Source organism: Thamnophis sirtalis, unplaced genomic scaffold (genome assembly GCF_051295495.1).
Source record: "Thamnophis sirtalis isolate CommonGarterSnake01/CBP01778 unplaced genomic scaffold, rThaSir2_p1.2 scaffold_5, whole genome shotgun sequence".
Lineage (NCBI taxonomy): Eukaryota > Metazoa > Chordata > Lepidosauria > Squamata > Natricidae > Thamnophis > Thamnophis sirtalis.
The window spans coordinates 70695339-70714312 of record NW_028261385.1 but is presented as its reverse complement, the minus strand read 5'-3'; the positions used below and the strand labels follow the sequence as shown (position 1 = coordinate 70714312).

The window sequence follows — 18974 nt, the reverse complement described above, 5'->3', positions numbered from 1 at the left end:
TAATATATTTTTAAGACAACTTTTTTTTGTTTATAATATAAAACAGGCTCTTTTTTTCTTACTTGGACTATCTTTCCAATGAATGGTGTCAACCTTTTTTCTGTTCTTTGATAGTGTTGATTAATTATTCTCATGACCTCTTGCTCTTAAGATTCATGGAGTCATTTAAGCCATCAACCAAGGCAGTAATCCAAATTAAAATACTTCTGCCATTCAGTCTGTATTTGAAAACATTCAGTAATGTTTTCAAATTCAGTAATGTACAATAATGATCAATTCAACTATACTGTTATGGTTGAACAATTTTAGACAGTTTTTGTAATGTTAAACAAAACTGGCCTTCTTGTAATTTAAGATTATTATACTGTGTCTTGCATTTCAGGATAATATTACTTATCCTGGACTTGATATATGCTAGTTAAGCTTTTCTGCTGAAAAGTACTTAACCCCATTGGATTCCTCTTTAAAGTTATTTTGCATTAATCCTTTCATTTAAAATTTCTTTTTAAATAAATTCTTTTTAAAAATAAAACGTAGCTATGTTGGGTTCCTTTGATACTTTCCCATTTCTGTGTAATAAGTCAGTGGCACAGTCTTCAATCAGTTTGACAGCCAATACATATTGTTCTAGATCAGGGATGGACAACTATGGCAACTTTACAACCTGTGGACTTCAACTCCCAGAATTTCTGAGCCAGTTCTACTCCATCAGTCTTAACTACATTTCCTCTCTTTACTACCATCAGGTCACAATTCACACTCTTGACTCGTCCCTGTGTATTTCTTTCAGTAGCCTACTTATTGTCAGTTTATCCTGGTTGCCCCAAATCTGGCATACATCTTTTTAATCTAGGTGACATCTGAGCTAACGTGACTCTTTTAGTTTGTGTCACTCTCATATTCGAGGTACGCAGGTAAAGTGTTAGAGGGTCTTTGCCCAAAGATCCTTACTGGTAAGGTGGGTACTATTATAACTTGAGAATGAAGACAGAGGCTCTTTATTCAGTAACACTATAACCAATTTTAATGTAGCAGTAACTTGAGTGAAAGTAACAGTAACTTGCAACAAAGTAACTCTAGTAGACCGGGCTGTGTGCGCGGCTAAATGAATGTAACAAGAAGTAGACCGGGTAGTCTGTGGAGAAGAGGCAGCGAAGCAGTTCCGAGTAAACCGGGTTGTTCGGCTGCTCTGGTAGACCGGGGTGGCGGTTGGAGAGAGTCTGCCCTTTTATATTCCAGCAGACTCGCGCTTGACAGCTCGGCAACTGACAGGCGCGTCTGATTGGCTAAGATGCGCCTGGCTGCTGCCGAGCTGTCATTCATAACAGCGAGGACTAACTTTTACTATACAACAGGTACCAACAGAATTAACACCCAGTTTCCCACATTATATGGCAGTGTTCCAACCACTAAACTAACCACATGCTATGCTATGCCCCCCCTTTCCCCTCTTCTGAATGTGTGTACAAACATACCAACATACAGAGAGTTCTTTGTAGTCTATCTATCTGTGGACAAGTGCCTTCATATAAGCAAATTTAAACTCTTCACACATCTTCTGTTGATTTAAGAAATTAAGATATAACATTTAGCTGCCAACAGTTATTTGAACAACTAGAAGAAATATTATTCTACTTAACGGAAACCTTGTTGATCAAATTTGATTTCTATTTTTGTCACCAAAATTTCTACCTCTCCATCTGATTTCTCACTTGCAGAGAAAAGGGATCCATATGTTTGTCCACTGCAGATGGGAAAGCAGCTGCGTTACGAGTAGATTTTGATAATAAAAATAGCATGGGCAGAAAGGATTAGGAACTTCATCCGTCAGTGCTGGTATTCAATTAAAATTAAAATCCTTCTATTTGCATTCTAAGAAATTGGGAGATTATCACACCTATCTATCCATTCTACAGTAACTTTTATTTTAAAATGCAAATTAAATATTTAATGCATATTTTTTCACTTGCCTGGAAAATGTCATACTGATTTATACAAGCCACATAGTTTTAAAGAGTTATTTTCAAGTTACTTTTAGTTGTTTTTACAAAAGCATTTTGATTCCACATAGCCTTAGTAAAGACCGTTTAATGAAAAAAGTGAATAATGGCAAACAGGTCCCTGAAGAAAGCGCTCAACCAGATTTTCCCATCTTTCTTTGCAATACACAGCTGTAGGGGGGTATTGGAGTCATTTCGGGACACAGAATCAATTTTTTCAGCAAACTATCAAGATCCATTAGCGTTGGACAGTGGTGTCCTTCAGAATGCAGCTATTTTTTTTAGTAAACAACTGATAAGGACCTAAGAAGACAACATTTAAAATGGCTACTGTAAAGTGACAAACGTTAAAGTTATTTTTAATGCAATTATATACATTATTTTCATATACATGGAGAAGATATTCCCCCATTTAGCATCTACATCTATATCTGATCCAGCATTGGGAATTTACAAATGTATTAAGATATATCTTAGGGTTATGATGCTTTGGTTCAATTTTCAATGTTTCTGAATTAGGAATTCACACAAACATGTTTGTGTGTGATATTTGTTTGTCTGTGGGTAACTTATGCTTTCACTAGCTCTTGGCATACCTTAAACTGGGTTCTTTCAGATTTTGGGCCTCCATTTCTATTTTGAGTCAACATGTTTACAATAACATTTCCTTGAAACATTAGTAATTGCATAAAGCTTCCACATAAATTATCTCAGGAACTGAGAAATATGAAACCATTAATTCTTTTGTATTTTAAGAAATATATTTGAATGACTGCACATGTGTATTTTTGTTCAGGGAATCACTGGTGGATGTTTTGCACACTTACAACATTTTAATAAGGATATTTGCCTGCTACCCAAGAACTGTGATTTATGGCATTATATTTTAATCAATATGCATATTTAGGATTACAGATCACATTTACTTGTTTCAAGTAAGAATATTTAGGACTGAAGATGACATCTATAACAGTATAAAGCATATCAAGCAAATAGATTTGTCAGTTGTCCCAGGATATTGAAGCAGAAAAATAGGCTATAAATATTTCATAAAGACAGAAAAGCAAATAAAAAAATAAGCATGCATCAGTCAAACACTAATGAAGCTTGACTTGTTGCAACACGACATTGGACCCATTGAAAAGTAATTTATTAGGAGCATATGAGAGGGGATGAGAAATGTGTATTGGTTTTCTTTGTGCCACTGAGGGGATACGGTGTGCATTACTTGTTTCTTCCAAAGTCACTTCCATTTGCCACTAGATATGCCAGAAGGATCTCAAAGCAATTTTGTATGCAGGTATATGTGTGTCTTTGAGTCAATCTTGACTGCTAGCAACTACATGGACAAACTCAGGTAATTTTTTAAACAAAATATTAGGCAATGGCTGGCCACTGCTTTTTTTTATGGCTGAGAAGAAACAAGACTGCACTGAAGTCACCAAATGCTCAGCTTCTTTGTCCAAGATAGGAATAGAATTTAGGTCTCCCTGGCTGTCAATATCTAAGTATACTTTTTAAAAAGACCATGCTGGGAAAATTCTTAAATTATCAAATGAATTCCTTGTGATACCAAAATGCATTTTAAGAGGAAGGAAAGGAATATTTAAAAGCATTCCATGGGTTCTTTTGAGATATACCTGGGCCTGAACTATGAAAATTTAGCAGATATTAGAAGCAGATGTAAATTAAAATGGAGAATAGCAAATATGCCTACTTTAGGTACTGGAATATTAAATAAATAATATTTTGATCCAGCAGAATATATATTCAATGAGACCTTTCCCAAACTCTTTAGGGGATGCAGTTTGCAGGACTGATACCGGCAAAAATTCATTCTTTCATTTGGCAGACTGATTTTAAGTCAGACAGACCTGAGAACAAAACATTCTCACACAATACCTTTTTTCTTTGCTATGGAAGATCCAGTAGAAACAGATGGCAGAGATGGCATCTTTCTGTCTGACTTAGAAATCTCTTTAGAATTGATGCCCAGTGTCAGACAAGATAAGTCTTTCCACACTAAATTGCACTGTGGTCCTTCAGCTATGATTCCTGCTAAACTGCAATGACCAGATACACTGGGGAATCTGGTCTGTGTCCAATTATAAATTATTTAGTAGGCTGTCACCAGATAACTTCAAGTTTTGTTTTCTTTTCTTTTTTGGGGGGAAATGGTAGATGCTGCCAGATCTAAGCTCCTGTTTAAATATATTTTACTGATAAGATTAGTCAGTACAATGGATTATGATTTTAATTAATCTTCTGCACATCCTTTTCTCTCCTTTATATTTTGCAACTTTGTTCTTCCTCCAAGTTTCATGTTCTCCAGGGCTAGAAGGTCAGGGAGGATACAGAGCAATACAAGGAAACAAAAAACAAACAGATTTGCAGAAAATAAAGAGCATCAGTCTCACAGTGATCTGCAATGTTAATGGACAAATATTTCATGCATATCAGCACAATAATTTTGACAATATGGTTTAGATTGTGAAAAACTTATGATTGAGCACATGGGGCATTAACATGTACCAAGAGAATAAGGATGAAGATTATGGCTAAAGACGTTTCCCAAGCACTGCTTTATTTAGCTTCATTTTTCAACACTGCAATAATCTCTTCAAAGATTTTGCCTCATCTGCTCCATTTTTATTAATACACCAAGTCTGAATGTTTGTATCTTTCAGCAAAAAGACATTTAAGATATTAAAAGTGAATAGTGTTAAATTGAACCTAGTATGGATTTTTCACACAGGCAGTACATAAGAAAAATGCTTCTGCTTCTGTTATTTTTGAAATATTTCAATATTACAGTGACTGAGTTTAGAAAGAAAGATTTATATGAATACAGCATTCTGAGAATAGACTTACCCTCCTTCTTCTGAGTATTTATGACCAAATGCAAGGATGTCAGATGCTCGGCCACTCCCATCACATACTACTACTGGAACTGGGGGTGTATCACGCAGATATTCCAGGACAATGGAAATTACATTGGGTCCACCTTCTACAATGAGGGCCACTACTGGTACTCCTTGACCAATTCCTGTTATGAAATAAACAAAAGCAAAACAAACAAAAAAGCATGCAAATCAAATAAAAATACACCAATAGAAACTGAAACTATCACCAATACTATTTTGCTTAAACAACATTAACAAACTATGTATTTGTATCATTGTCTTAAAGTAGATAGCATAAAAGTGGAGATATAAAATAATAAATTGGCAAGATTTTGCTTTTTAAGTGAAGTTCACCATGAAATGAGGAGGGAGAAAGAAAAACTTAGCCCCTTCCAACTCACATTTTAATTCTTGGCCATAGCTTTCTAAATTACAAGTAAGTCATATCTGACATAGGGTATCTGTTCAATATCATCATAAAACATGAAAGTTCTGTTGCATTTCAGAAAGTACATATGAGTCTTATAGGAATGTAAGCCACGAATGCAAAAAATTCCTATTTATTGTGGATAGAATCAATAACTCTGAATAAATAATAAAGTTGCATATTTTACACATTTTCTTTAGAAGGGAATTTAATGCAGGAATTATATAGCAGGTCTTAATTAAGGCTACTTTCTCACAATTATAACCTATAACAATGATCCCAGTTAGTTAATGCAATAATGTAATACATTAGAATTTATCCAGATTATTAATGTGAGAGCATTCCCATAAACTGACATAATATTGCTTTTGAAATGTAGTCACCATGAAATGAGGAGAAAAATAGAGAAACACCATAACATATAAACTTCAATCTAACACCACAAGGAACACCTAAACCAGGGGTGCCAAACTCAAGGCCTGGGGGCCAGATCTGGCCCACGGGATGCTAAGATTTAGCCCATGAAGCCACCCTGAAAACAATAGCCCTCGGTGCCTCTGCCAGTGAAAACGGAGCTCGGGAGGGCTGCACATGGCCCTCCCGAGCTCTGTTTTCACTAGCAGAGGGTTGCAGGAGGCCGTCACAGTTGAAAATGGAGCTTAGGAGCCCGTTTTCTCTTGCAGAGCACTCAAGCCACCAAAGGTGCCCCAGACATGAGTGACATCGAGCTGGCCATGCCTACCCTGGCCACTCTATCCCCCCACCAAGGTTAAACACAACCCTGATATGGCCACAATGAAATCGAGTTTGACACTCCTGACCTAAATTGATTATTCTAGTTCACAGAAATAGCCATGAATGTTACATTTCAGAAGGTCTCAGATCCTGCTTTTCATTCTTTGTCCATCTCATGTGGTAAGGCCTTTCAAGAATCAGCAATGAATAGTGTAACACTTCAAGTAAATTTAATGGTATAAATCAGATTTAAATGTTCTATTGAGCAATGATCTTTTAATTTTTTTAAAGCTCAAAAAAGCTCACATTTCATATATCAAAATTCTTTTACATACAATTTTCTCGGAGTTTCTAATCTGCTTTTCCTTGTTGGCTTATATGTAACTTTACTGATGAAGTATCTTGGGTAGTTTGGACAGGAGGTTTAGGCAATATTTCCGATAATCTCAAAGTATGATTCTTTTCCCACACAGTTAACAACTAGGATTTATCTATCTGTATCCAGCACCAGCTCAAGGATAGCTGGCATTCTGAATGACAATGACTAATAGCACTACCTCCAGCTAATGTGAAAATTTGCATTTTTAGAATGACTTGGAAGGAGGGGCTATGTTGGTACTTTAGGTGTCCTGAGCTAGTGCCTAATTGGCCTGAGCTTGCCCTGCATGTATTTATTTATTTGCACCTAAATGAAAATGTAAGAAAAGCAGCTTGCTTTCCCCCTGACATGTCCTGGTTGACTATCTCTCACAGATCTTTCATTAATTTTGAATGTGGGCTTATTCACCTTAAAGAGAGATGAAAAAGAAAAGTAAAAGCAGAAACCTATCAGTCAGAAATATATATAACTGGCCAATTCAAAATAAAAGATGGCAAACCCTCTATCTCATATATAAGTCATTTGTAAGGCCATGATTAAAACGTCAGCTAACTGGAGATAATTTCCATTTAGGATTTTCTCTATAGGATTTAAAATTGTAATTCATAAATACACAATAAGTAAAACGTATACATATATACATGAAATATTTTATTTCCATGGTTAAAGATTTTACTTTCTACAATCTTCTCCAGTTGGATTAAGCATACATTTCAGAATCATTGGAAGTCAAGCAGCAAACAAGTTTAAATAATAGTAAGAACTACTTTTACTTTAATTTCCAGAAATCAGACCAAATTTTATGCTGTGAAAATTTTATATGAAGCCAGAGAGACTAAGATTAGCTGAGTGTTATTTTTGTGGCTATTGAAAAATATAAAGGAAGAAATTGTCACTATGAAGCAAACGTTATATAATAACATTTAATGTTCCTTTTTATTTATACATGCTTGTAGCATGTATTACATGTAATGTCCAGTGTGTGTGTGTGGGGGGGATGACCCTTTTTAGTGAATAATTTTCTCCAACAAAATATTCTGATTGTTACAATTTTCCAGTACCATAAAAATGCTCTTCTGATGTTCGGTTCCATTTATTGGCCTGCCTGTTAATCTCTGAAGAGATTGCTTTCATGTGCATTGTATTAGGGACTCACAATAATGAATTCAGAATAGCTTCAGAGAAGCTGCAGTTCAAAAATGCTGTGTGGATTGGGCTGAAAAGGCTCAAATCATTTTTTTAATGCTACATTTTTAATGACTGGTTGTTTGCTTATTGGACTTTGAACTGCACTCAAAAGATTTGGAGCTAGTTGCAATTTGGCAATATTGAATCTTAAATATAAAAGATTAATGTATCATCACATTTTATTGTTCTCAGTGGCATATACCTATAAGCAGTGGTGAAATTCAAATTTGTTTTACTACCGGTTCTGTGGGCGTGGCTTGGTGGGTGTGGCAGGGGAAGGATTCTTCAAAATCTCCATTCCCACCCCACTCTGGTGCCAGGCAGAGGTGATATTTGCCGGTTCTCCAAACTACTCAAAATTTGCGCTACTGGTTCTCTAGAACCTGTTGAATTTCACCCCTGCTTGTAAGCCTATTTATCTAACCCAGAACAGTGTCAAAATATCACTGTTGTTACCCAATAGGAAGATAAGGGTCTACACAAAAGGAAGATGAAGTTTTCCCAACAAATACTTACTTTTGAAAGGTATTACTTTGAAAAGTAATCATATATGCAGTGAATAGAATTTCACTGAGAGTGAGATCTCTAAAACATATATGAGTGTGCAGATGAAGCCCTCCTCTTATGAAGTCCATTGCAACTTCTTTCCCTTCCTGCCCTATTACAGATCAGATACCCAGTAAGGTAACAAGCGGCATCAATGCTCTTGTCTGCCTTCCACTTGAATAGAAATATACTATGGCATAGTGACTGAGCAGGATTAGAAACCTAAGCATGCTTACTTGGCAGGAAGAGATGTTGAACTCAGTAGGACTTAGTAGAGTGACTGAGTTCATAGATTTGTGCTGATCCCAACATAAAAACCTGTTAAGCCACCTGTAAGCTCTTTCATTTCCTGTCTAGTCTCATCAAAATCATATCATCTCTATTTCTTTTTCTTTCTGTCCTTTGTTGTCTGTTTCTCCTTCTTTGTTGTTTTTTGCATAGGAGTGGAAGAAGATGTGACTCTGCCTTTGTCTATAATAAGTGAAAGACAAAATTGTTTCTGTGCAGATGGGAAGAAAATTGCCTTACTTTATGGGCAGTTTATTTTAATCAGTAGATAATTCAGTTTGCTGGAGAGGTTTTCCTGGTCTTTTCTTTTTTTTTGAGAATGGCTTCTGGCCAATATGTATATAGATACTAGGCTTAATCTTGGATTGACAGGAAACTAGATATTCCATATGATTTTCATGTGGACTTGCATTATAAAAAGAAAAAAGTATAAGTTTTTTCTCTTTATAATCTTTTTTGACCATTTTAAATTTAGAATTGTCTTTCTTTTGAACAAATGTTGTAACAGCAAACTGACACTTCATCATGAATATGGAAAACATGGATGGTTCCAAAATTTCCTTGTTTAACTTCTAAAAATACACTTAGAATATGTACTGGCTCCAAACTAAAACTGCAAAATAGCCTGATGGGCAAGCAAATGACAAGAAGAAAGGAAAATAGAAAGAAAGGAGGAAAAGAAGAAAGCCAAAAAGAAAGAAAAAAAGTTGATGCATTGTGTTTTATGAGGGATTACCGTTTCAAGTCATTGTCACACATACAATAAAATACTTAAAATATGTTAGGTTGGATCCAGAGTTTCTATTATCTTTTTCAGTTTCACAGGTGAAACTCGAAAAATTAGAATATCGTGCAAAAGTTCATTTATTTCAGGAATGCAACTTAAAAGGTGATAATATATGAGATAGACTCATGACTTGCAAAGCAAGATAGTTCAAGCATGATTTGTCATAATTGCGATGATTATGGCTTACAGCTCATGAGAACTCCAAATCCACAATCTCATAAAATTAGAATATTACATGCAATCAATAAAACAAGGATTGTACATAGAACGATATCGGACCTCTGAAAAGTTTAAGCATGCATATGTACTCAATACTTGGTTTGGGCCACTTTTGCAGCAATTACTGCCTCAATGCGGCATGGCATGGAAGCTATCAGCCTGTGGCACTGCTGAGGTGTTATGGAAGACCAGGATGCTTCAATAGCGGCCTTCAGCTCTTCTGCATTGTTCGGTCTCATGTCTGTCATCTTTCTCTTGGCAATGCCCCATAGATTCTCTATGGGGTTCTGGTCAGGCGAGTTTGCTGGCCAATCAAGCACAGTAATCCCACAGTCATTGAACCAGGTTTTGGTGCTTTTGGTGCATTTTCCTGCTGGAAAATGAAGTCAGCATCCCCATAAAGTTAGTCTGTGGAAGGAAGCAGGAAGTGCTCCAAAATCTCCTGGTAGACAGCTGCGTTGACCCTGGACTTAATGACGCACAGTGGACCAGCGGATGACATGGCTTCCCAAATTAACACAGACTGTGGAAACTTCACACTGGACCTCAAGCATCTTGCAGTGTGTGCCTCTCCATTCTTCCTCCATACTCTGGGTCCTTGGTTTCCAAATGAGATGCAAAAGTTGCTCTCATCAGAAAAGAGGACTTTGGACCACTGAGCAACAGACCAGGTCTGTTTTTCTTTAGCCCAGGTAAGACGCTTCTGACGTTGTTTGTTGTTCAGGAGCGGCTTGACAACAGGAATACGTCCTCAACACTTTTGAATGGCTTTTCCTGACAATCCTGTCCAGGCTGCGGTCATCCCTGCTGCTTGTGTACCTTTTTCTTCCACACTTTCCCCTTCCACATAACTTTCTATTAATGTGCTTTGATACAGCACTTTGGGAACACCCAACTTCTTTTGCAATTGCCTTTTGAGGCTTTCCCTCCTTATGGAGGGTGTCAATGATGGTTTTCTGCATAATTGTCAGGTCAGCAGTCTTTCCCATGATTGTGATTCCTACTGAACCAGACTGAGAGACCATTTAAAGGGTCAGGAACCCTTTGCAGGTGTTATGGCTTAATTAGCTGATTAGAGTGGGACACGTTAAGCCTAGAATATTGCACTTTTTCACAATATTCTAATTTTCTGAGATTGTGGATTTTCATTGGGGTTTTCATGAGCTGTAAGCCATAATCATTACAATTATGACAAATCGCGGCTTGAACTATCTTGCTTTGCATGTAATGAGTCTATCTCATATATTAGTTTCACTTTTTAAGTTGCATTACTGAAATACATGAACTTTTGCTCGATATTCTAATTTTTCAAGTTTCACCTGTATTCATAATGTGTCAGGTAACCAAAAGTGTCATGAGGTTTTCCCTACTTTTGAATCATAGAAGGTTTTGTGGGACATATGAACTTTGGGAGAAGGAGCAATGGAAATGCATTCCTGCATTCAGTAGAAGAAAAGGTCCCAGGAGTCTTGCATGGCTCCATCCCACCATGTGAATGACATTACTTTCAGCCGATTCCAAAAGAAAAACTCACAATGTAACCTTGATGTTTACAAATCACTCTATTTAACCTGCCTACCTGTTAGTACTTTTGTTCTTTGGATTCAGATTCAGAACAGTCATCCACATTGTAGTCTAACTATGTCAAATTCCAAGGAAGCACCAAGGGCATAGAAATGCATTAAATATTGAACGGAGTATGAAAAAAAAAAGATTGGGACATAAGCAAATGAGCATTCCAATGCATTTGATGATAGTGCAATGATCAAAGAAGATGCCGGTGATGACAATTGAACGTCCCTTTGCCTTCCCAGCCCCCTTCATATATCCTCAGGCATAGGATGACAAAGGGAAGTCCACAGGTCACATGAATAGGTACTGCAGACACTTTACAGTGTTAGAATTTGCCACTTGTTTCAATTTTCCCTATATTCTTCTCAGTTCATTTTCTATTCTTGTTGAGGAAGAATAAATTTAGTTTTATAAATTTACTTATAATGGACTGAAATATGTTACACATACGTTAACATAAACATTTAAGATTTGTACAAGTCAATCAATCTGAGGATTACCTAGTTTAGGTGAATAATGCAAAATATGTTGTTCTTATATATAAAAAAATAAATGCGCCTCATGAAAATATCTTTTTACAGTATTTTTATATGATTCAGTGAAATGTATACTTTTTTGGGGGGCTATGCCTGTGACTCAGTGCAGATTCCAAAAACCAAGCAAACCTTCAGGCTTCTTGAAATACGGACCTATTTAGAAGAATGCAAAACATTTTCCACTGGAAATATGCATTTATAAATATTCTTAATTAGAGCCAGGATTTGGATTCAATTTTTTAAAAATGGCCCTTTCTATGTACAGTAGGGGGTGCTTATGTAGCCCCTGTCTTCAATTTCTTAAAGCAGTTTTTTTTTTTTTTTGCAGGATAACATGGCAGCCCTTCGTGGCCATTGTGTGATTCCAATTAAGACACACCTGGTTTAAGGTGCTGCAGAGAAGTTCAGTGCCAGTTCCCCCTAAATCAGTGGGTCTCAACCTTCCTAATGCCACAACCCTTTAATACAGTTTCTCATGTGGTGGTGACCCCCAACCATAAAATTATTTTATGTTTTCCGTATTTTTTCAAAATATGTGTTTTCCAATGGTCTTAGGGTCATTCAATCCCCAAAAGGGCCCTGACCCACAGGTTGAGAACCACTGCCCTAAACCCTTTGAAGACATTTTTGCTTTTGAATCTGAAGTGCTATCTCACTCTGTTGCTTATTACAGGATCATAAAAAGGCAGTTTATTATTTTAAGACATGAAGTACAATAATGTTGGGCATACAAATAATAACTGCAAGGGAAAATGGAATTTTCCATTTTCCATACTATATTTGGAGCTCAGTTTGTTTAAAAGATTTGGACTAGAGCCACCTGAACAGTGTATAATTCTTTAACTTTATAAAGGTATTGGTTTGCTTCGCGCCCGAGTGCCAGATGCACGTTGCACGCGCATGCAGTTTACTGTAAATTGTTCTGTGCATGCGCAAAGACCATGAAAAGCTAATAAAAAACATGCTGGCAACGGCAGTGGAGATCGGGGAATTGGTTCAGGGGTGTGGCCAGGCTGGGTTGCTGCTGGTTCTGCGACCCAGCCAAATTACCACTACCGGTTGACCCGAACTGGTGCAAACTGGTATAAACCCACCTCTGGTATAGATGTTATTGTACATTATTTCTCAAGATAACTTTTGTTACTGCTAATTTTGAAAAAAATATTAGCAGATATATAAGATGCTAAAGTCCTTTTCAGTTCTCTTCTGCTCCTTATTGTTTTACTAGGCTTTGCCCTCATCCTTGCAAGTATACTTTCAGCAGCTTTAAGCACTATCATTTTAAGATGAAAACTGGCATTTTCAAAACTTTTAACATTGTGCCCAGTACCAAATTCTGTGTAGTAGAGTGGATTTGGGAATATGAAAACAACCTAGCCTTTATTAAACCAACATATTTCCATAGTTCTAAGATAATTTGTCAATCATGAAATGGTATACAAAGCATATTTATTATAATTACCAGGACCTTTAAAGGTAATTTAAGGGAAAAACAATTGCAACCTTTTCTATGAAAATATTCATTTTGTAGGTTTTTGAGACATAGGATCCCTAGGAAGATTGTTGAATTGCTTGTTCTCAATACCTTCTAAACTAGATAGGCACCCACTGGTGATATTAAGAACAGATTTTTCTTGGCCAGAATATCAAACTAACTCTTTGAAAATGCAACTGTACAAAACCAAATTAAAATAATTATAGGTTTAACATTACATTATTCAAATACAAATGGTGTGATTTGATTGATTGATTTATTTTGCTAGAGCAGTTCAATTGTTACAAATGTCTTCTCAAGGTTACCCTGTTCTCTTTTTTTCCTTTATAATATAAACATATGAAGGCCACACATTTAAAAGTATCATTACTTCTCTATTTTCCCAGTAGGCTAACTGTGTTCTAGCAGCTGTCCAAGGAGAAACATATTAACTACTTTCTCCTGAGAACAAAGAACAGTGGTCGTAAAATAAAACTGCATGATTTATCTGGTGGTTGGCTTCTTATTTATGATTATTACTGTTAATACACACAGTTTGAATATTCCTGTGAACTCAAGATTCACATACACATCCCCTCAATTTTTTGTTTCGGTTCATTTTGGATATTTTGGCAGAAAAGAAATGAAAATAGAAATAATATATAACAATTGAGTCTATTATAAATAATTACATAATGAATGGCTCATTTGTAAGAGCAATTGTGCAATGAAAACAGTTGCTAGAGAGTGGAATATCAGCTATTACACATATTAATCAATAATGATACTACATCAATATTGGTAGTTATATAACCTTGCTATTAGAGAGCTTTCTGTAAATAATTTTCTTAGAAATTATTGGATATTGACACTGAATTGCCAAATTGTTCTACATGAACACAGCAGCTTATTTAAACAACATCTCCCTGATCACTATAAAGAAATAGGCAGAAAGAGAGGCTTTTACATAATGAGGATTTAAATAAACTGTTAACGTTTCTTTATAAAGGAAATGTAGCGTGACAACAGACTAATGTAAAATTTGTACATATTTTATGTGGCCTATTTTCTGCAATTATACTTGCATGTTTGAGAGAATTAATTACCTTTCTTCTCAGATAATACTGAATAAAATGTTATCTAATAAATATTTAAATATTTATTACATAATAAAGTTATTATTAACATGCAAATGATATTAAAGTTAGTAAATAATGAGGTTAATAAATAATATTATTTATTAATTACATTATCATTTATGTGGTAGATGTTGGGACTTCATGGTATTCTGCAAAGTGCAACAACATATGTGAGTATACAATAACATTTTAATAGATCCAATTATATTTACTGAAAAATCTACACTATAGTAGGGCATACTATAATTATGTTATAGTATCCCCTACTATAGTGTAGATTTTTCATTAGTTTCTACTATATTGTATAGTTGTAATAATAAATACCAAAAAAATAAGAAACTTATACTTTTATACTTTAACTTATCTGCTTTGGAGGTCCTGCACTGTTTCTAACAAATATGTTTTGCAGTTAAATATTACACAATCAAATGCTGAGCATAAAGAAAAATAATAGAGAGGAAAAAATACACAAATGCTCCCTTATATGAAAATTTAAATAAATAATAAGTTGGGAAAGGTTGGCAAAATATATTAAAAACGGTGACAACACTCAGTTTTTACCTTTAAAAAGCATGTAATGGAAAATAGATTGTGTGTACTGTAGTTCTTACTGCAGATTAATTGATAATGTATGTATTAGGCTATAAAATTAAGAAAATCAAGGTGAAATGGAAAATACACTTGATACAAAGAATAAGAACAAGAATGCAAAGTCAGTGAACCCTTTTCACAGCCAAAAGACTAGAATGAAGCATCAACAGTCTCATGCTTCAGCAGAAGAAATAAATGGTTCCATTTCCATCAATCCTAAACAGACATGCAACAAAAGGCAGCTGCAATCTAGTGTCATATTAACTCCAACCTTTCTGTATTTGCAATGTGACATCATGGCATCATTGTGAAGGATGGAACTTGTTAAGTGACATCATGGAGCAAGCTGTCATTCTAGCTAGAAAAGCAGCCTGTAATTGCTTAAGATCTTCTGTGTCTACAGACCTTGTTGTCATTTTTTTCCATTTAATTGATGGGAACTAAACATTTTAGATTGATCCAATAGGTTTGTTTTTAATTTACTCAGTGAGATCTGGGATAAATGAAAGGGGCTGTGCTTTAACCAAGTATAAATAATATCATTTAATTAATTTTTCCAAGGTATTTTAAATAATTATGCAGTAACAACATAGATGACAGCTTGTGATCTTTCTTGCAAAGAGGGTATCATAGGTGGGGAACTAGCCATTGCTGATGTTTAACTCACCATCCTTCTGGCTGTTTAGGAACGCCAGAAGTTTCCCCGGGGCAGCATTTCTAGAGGGTCATATGTTTCCCATCCTTGTCTAAGCAAAATCAAGAATGTTCTTGCTGCAAAGTCATTAGACTTCAACATGTTAACATTTTGGAAATAACCTTTGTATAGCAAAAATAGCTGAAGTTAGAAAAAAGATAAACCAAGAAAGACTGAAAAAATCACCTTGTTTATCAGATTTATTTTTCCCTGCCTTCCCTGATTTTCATTGTGAGATAATTCTAGATTTGACATCCTTTTAGCATTTTTTTCTATTCCTTTCTGGTATTTACTTAGGCAATAAGTTCTTTCCCTGGTTCTTGGATTATGATTTGAACCTTCATTTCTGAATTTGCTTTCTTAAGTGTGCATATGTGACATTTGTGAAGTCATCCTAATGAAATTCTTTACCAAAGCCAGATATGGAATGAACACACACACACACTTTTCATTATAGGTGCATAATACTATCAATTCACACTACATCTGTTATATGGTAAATGAGAAACTTCCCTTGGGATCGGAAGTAAACTGGAGTGTTTGACCATTATTTATATCTAGTTACAGTTAATATAGTTTACTTTCCCTCATTCCCTTCTTTCTCCCTTCTCATGGTTTCTGATCCAGAATTGCAGGCACTTCATTTTAAATTTTAACCAATACTATATTATTTTGTTTTACTATGGAATACAGGTAGCCCTTGATTTATGGCCACAATTGGGCCCCACATTTTTGTCGTTAAGCAAGAAAGTTGTTTTCCTCCATTTTACAACTTTTCTTGCCACAGCTGTTAAGTAAATCATTACAATTGTTAAGTTAGTAACCTAATTGTTAAATGAATCTGGCTTCCCCATTGACTTTGCTTGTCAGAAGTTCGCAAAAGGTGATCACATGAACCTGGGACACTGCAACCATCATAAATATGAGCCAGTGGTCAAGAGTCTGAATTTTGTTCATGTTACCATGCGGAGTCATAAGTGTGAAAAATGGTTATAAGTTACAGTACTTTTTCAGTGTTGTTCTAACTTCAAATAGTCATTAAATTAATGTTTGTGAGTTGAGGACTACCTGCATCTCTTTTATATCTTTATTTTTATCATGGATTATAATAATAATTTTAATTTTTAGGTATTCCATGTATTTTTGTATTTTAATAACTTGGTAATTTAGGGATTATAGTATGTCCTTTACAGAGCATTTTTCATAATTCAGTCAGTTTTCTCTAGGTATCAAAACTTTTAGCATTCTAGTATTTGTATTTTATTGCTCAATAATATTCAACTCTTTTATACCATGTTCAATTCTGGTTAATGATGATAATAAATATAAGGATGGTACAGTATATGTATACATAAAACTGATCCATCATTACTAGAAGAGATACATTAAACACTTTTTCAAACAACAGTCTTTGTACCATTGCTGTTCAATTTTGATAACATGTAAGAAGAAGTAGAAAGTGAACTGCTCACTTGTATTTATCTTCTGAAGGGAGATGTGCTTTTCCAACTGCCTGCGAAGTTTAACCTCAGCACCATATTTTCCCGTGGTTCCATTATCAGCCAGAATAAAATGAGAATGCATACTGTTGAGTACTGTCAGCTTACTCATTGGATTGGACATTGTTTGATACGGTCGGACTACCTGCATATGTGAAAAAAAGAGAATATAAACCTAGATTATTGTAGTAGCATGGAAATCCTGATAAAGTCTAGTATTGAGATAACAAACCAAGACCAAGCTACTGAAATCAATTTCCAAGCATTTCTAAAATTCAAGTACTGTAGGAGGTTTTCAAACTCAGAAAATCAATAATAAATTATTGTCTAGATATAATGGTAGAAAAGTGGCACAACTCTTTTTAAATCTTATTTAAAAACAAACCCAATCAACCACTGTGAAATTTGATTCCCTATAAGTATTCACAAGTTGGATTTATTCATGTTATAATGATGGAAACGGAGAAATAGAATTCCAGTAATATTATTTGTTTTTCAGTTTAAAAGGCTATAAAATGGGCAGATTGGCCGGGGGAAATATGGCTCACATGATGACATTGTGTAAGTATGTTTACCAGTCATCATTATGTCATTTTATAAGAATACCATTTATGCAATTACCTCATGTTATATGTTGTTGTGGCTTGCAGATGCTATTTGAAGTACTTATTTATAGCCACCCAACTCAACCAAGAGAGTGTGAGTCTTACAATTCTAAAATTATAATAATTAATAACATGGAAACCAAACATCCACATAAATAAATAGATCTAATTAGTTGTGATCAGATGTTTTGGACTAATTTTCATCAGTTCCAACAGTCGTGGCTGTGGGAATTGCAATCCAATAAGGCCCCATAGATGTAAGTCATCAAGTTACTTATTCCTTTTCAAAAATATAGGGATTAAAGTAATTAACTTTGCTGTTGGTTTTTCTGTTAACTACTTCTTTTATATAAATATGGTAGATAAAGTTATAACAAACCAAATTGGTTGTAAAGAGACGTAGAAGTTTATAAATTCTGGGCCTGATTTGCAAGAGGATGAAGCTATCATTTCAATATATTAATCCGTATTTAACTAAGGGAGACAATATATGTATATATGTTTTTGTTTTGTCTTTTTAATGCCGATTTTTAATGTGTTTGTCTAATTTTGTTTTGTTTTTGTAAAATTTCTTTTCCTTTTTTTGGAGTTTGTATTTTAACTTTCTGAATAAAAAAGATTATTGCTAAAAAATAAAAAAATTAAATAATCAAGTTTATTTCTTAGATAGTGTATATACTTATATTTCATATTGCCTTCTATATCAATGACCTTCAGTTGTTAAGAGAACATGAATGCACAATTCTACTTCTCTCACATCCTGTTGTAAACTGTCCAAGTTCTGAAAAAAACATGAAAACAGTTTTATCCTTTGGCTGCGGGAGCCATTAATGTAGGTATGGAATCTGTTAGGGAAACTGACTGCTCTTTTCTACCAATTAGATTTTATGGTTTTAACGGTTTTATTGCTTTAATGCTTTTTGTTATGTTTTTTATTATTTGAGGTAGTGTTTTTTGTTCACTGCCCAGAATTACATATGTGAGAGGGGGGGCTATCTAAAATTTCCAAACAAACAAACATGGAATATTGAACTAAGCAGATGTGTGATCTGATTGCATTAGCTTGTAACTTATCTAAGTGCATATAAAAGTCTTCCAAAATTATTCATTTAAAACATGATGTCATAGTTTTCCCTATTATCACAGGACCTCCTCCACTACAATGGAGAATATACTCTCCATAAAGAAGGATAAGATTATAAATAACATACCTAAAGTCCTATCAATCTGTAGTTATGCATCATTGTAACCAAACAACCACAAAACAGCAATGTACCCCTAGCTAAAATCCAGGAAAATCATATGTATGGCATTGTTTTGGATTGAATTCTTATTTTCTTTTTGTTGCTTAATCTGATATAAAAGCCAGTGGCTAAATAAGCATTAAATATT

General features: G+C 34.8%; 1 protein-coding gene across 2 annotated transcripts in view; it reads right to left on the bottom strand.

Moving 5' to 3' along the window:
* Nucleotides 1-4867: 4867 nt before the first annotated feature.
* LOC148045419 (transient receptor potential cation channel subfamily M member 3-like) overlaps nt 4868-18974 on the bottom strand; it is a 238653-nt gene continuing 224546 nt past the window's right edge. For both annotated transcript variants that reach the window (XM_087715994.1, XM_087715995.1), the window contains exons 6-7: nt 16951-17122; nt 4868-5046 (exon numbers count right to left, since the gene is read on the bottom strand). In XM_087715994.1, the coding sequence (XP_087572120.1) occupies nt 4868-5046; nt 16951-17122 (351 nt within the window). The remainder of the gene's footprint in view (nt 5047-16950; nt 17123-18974) is intronic.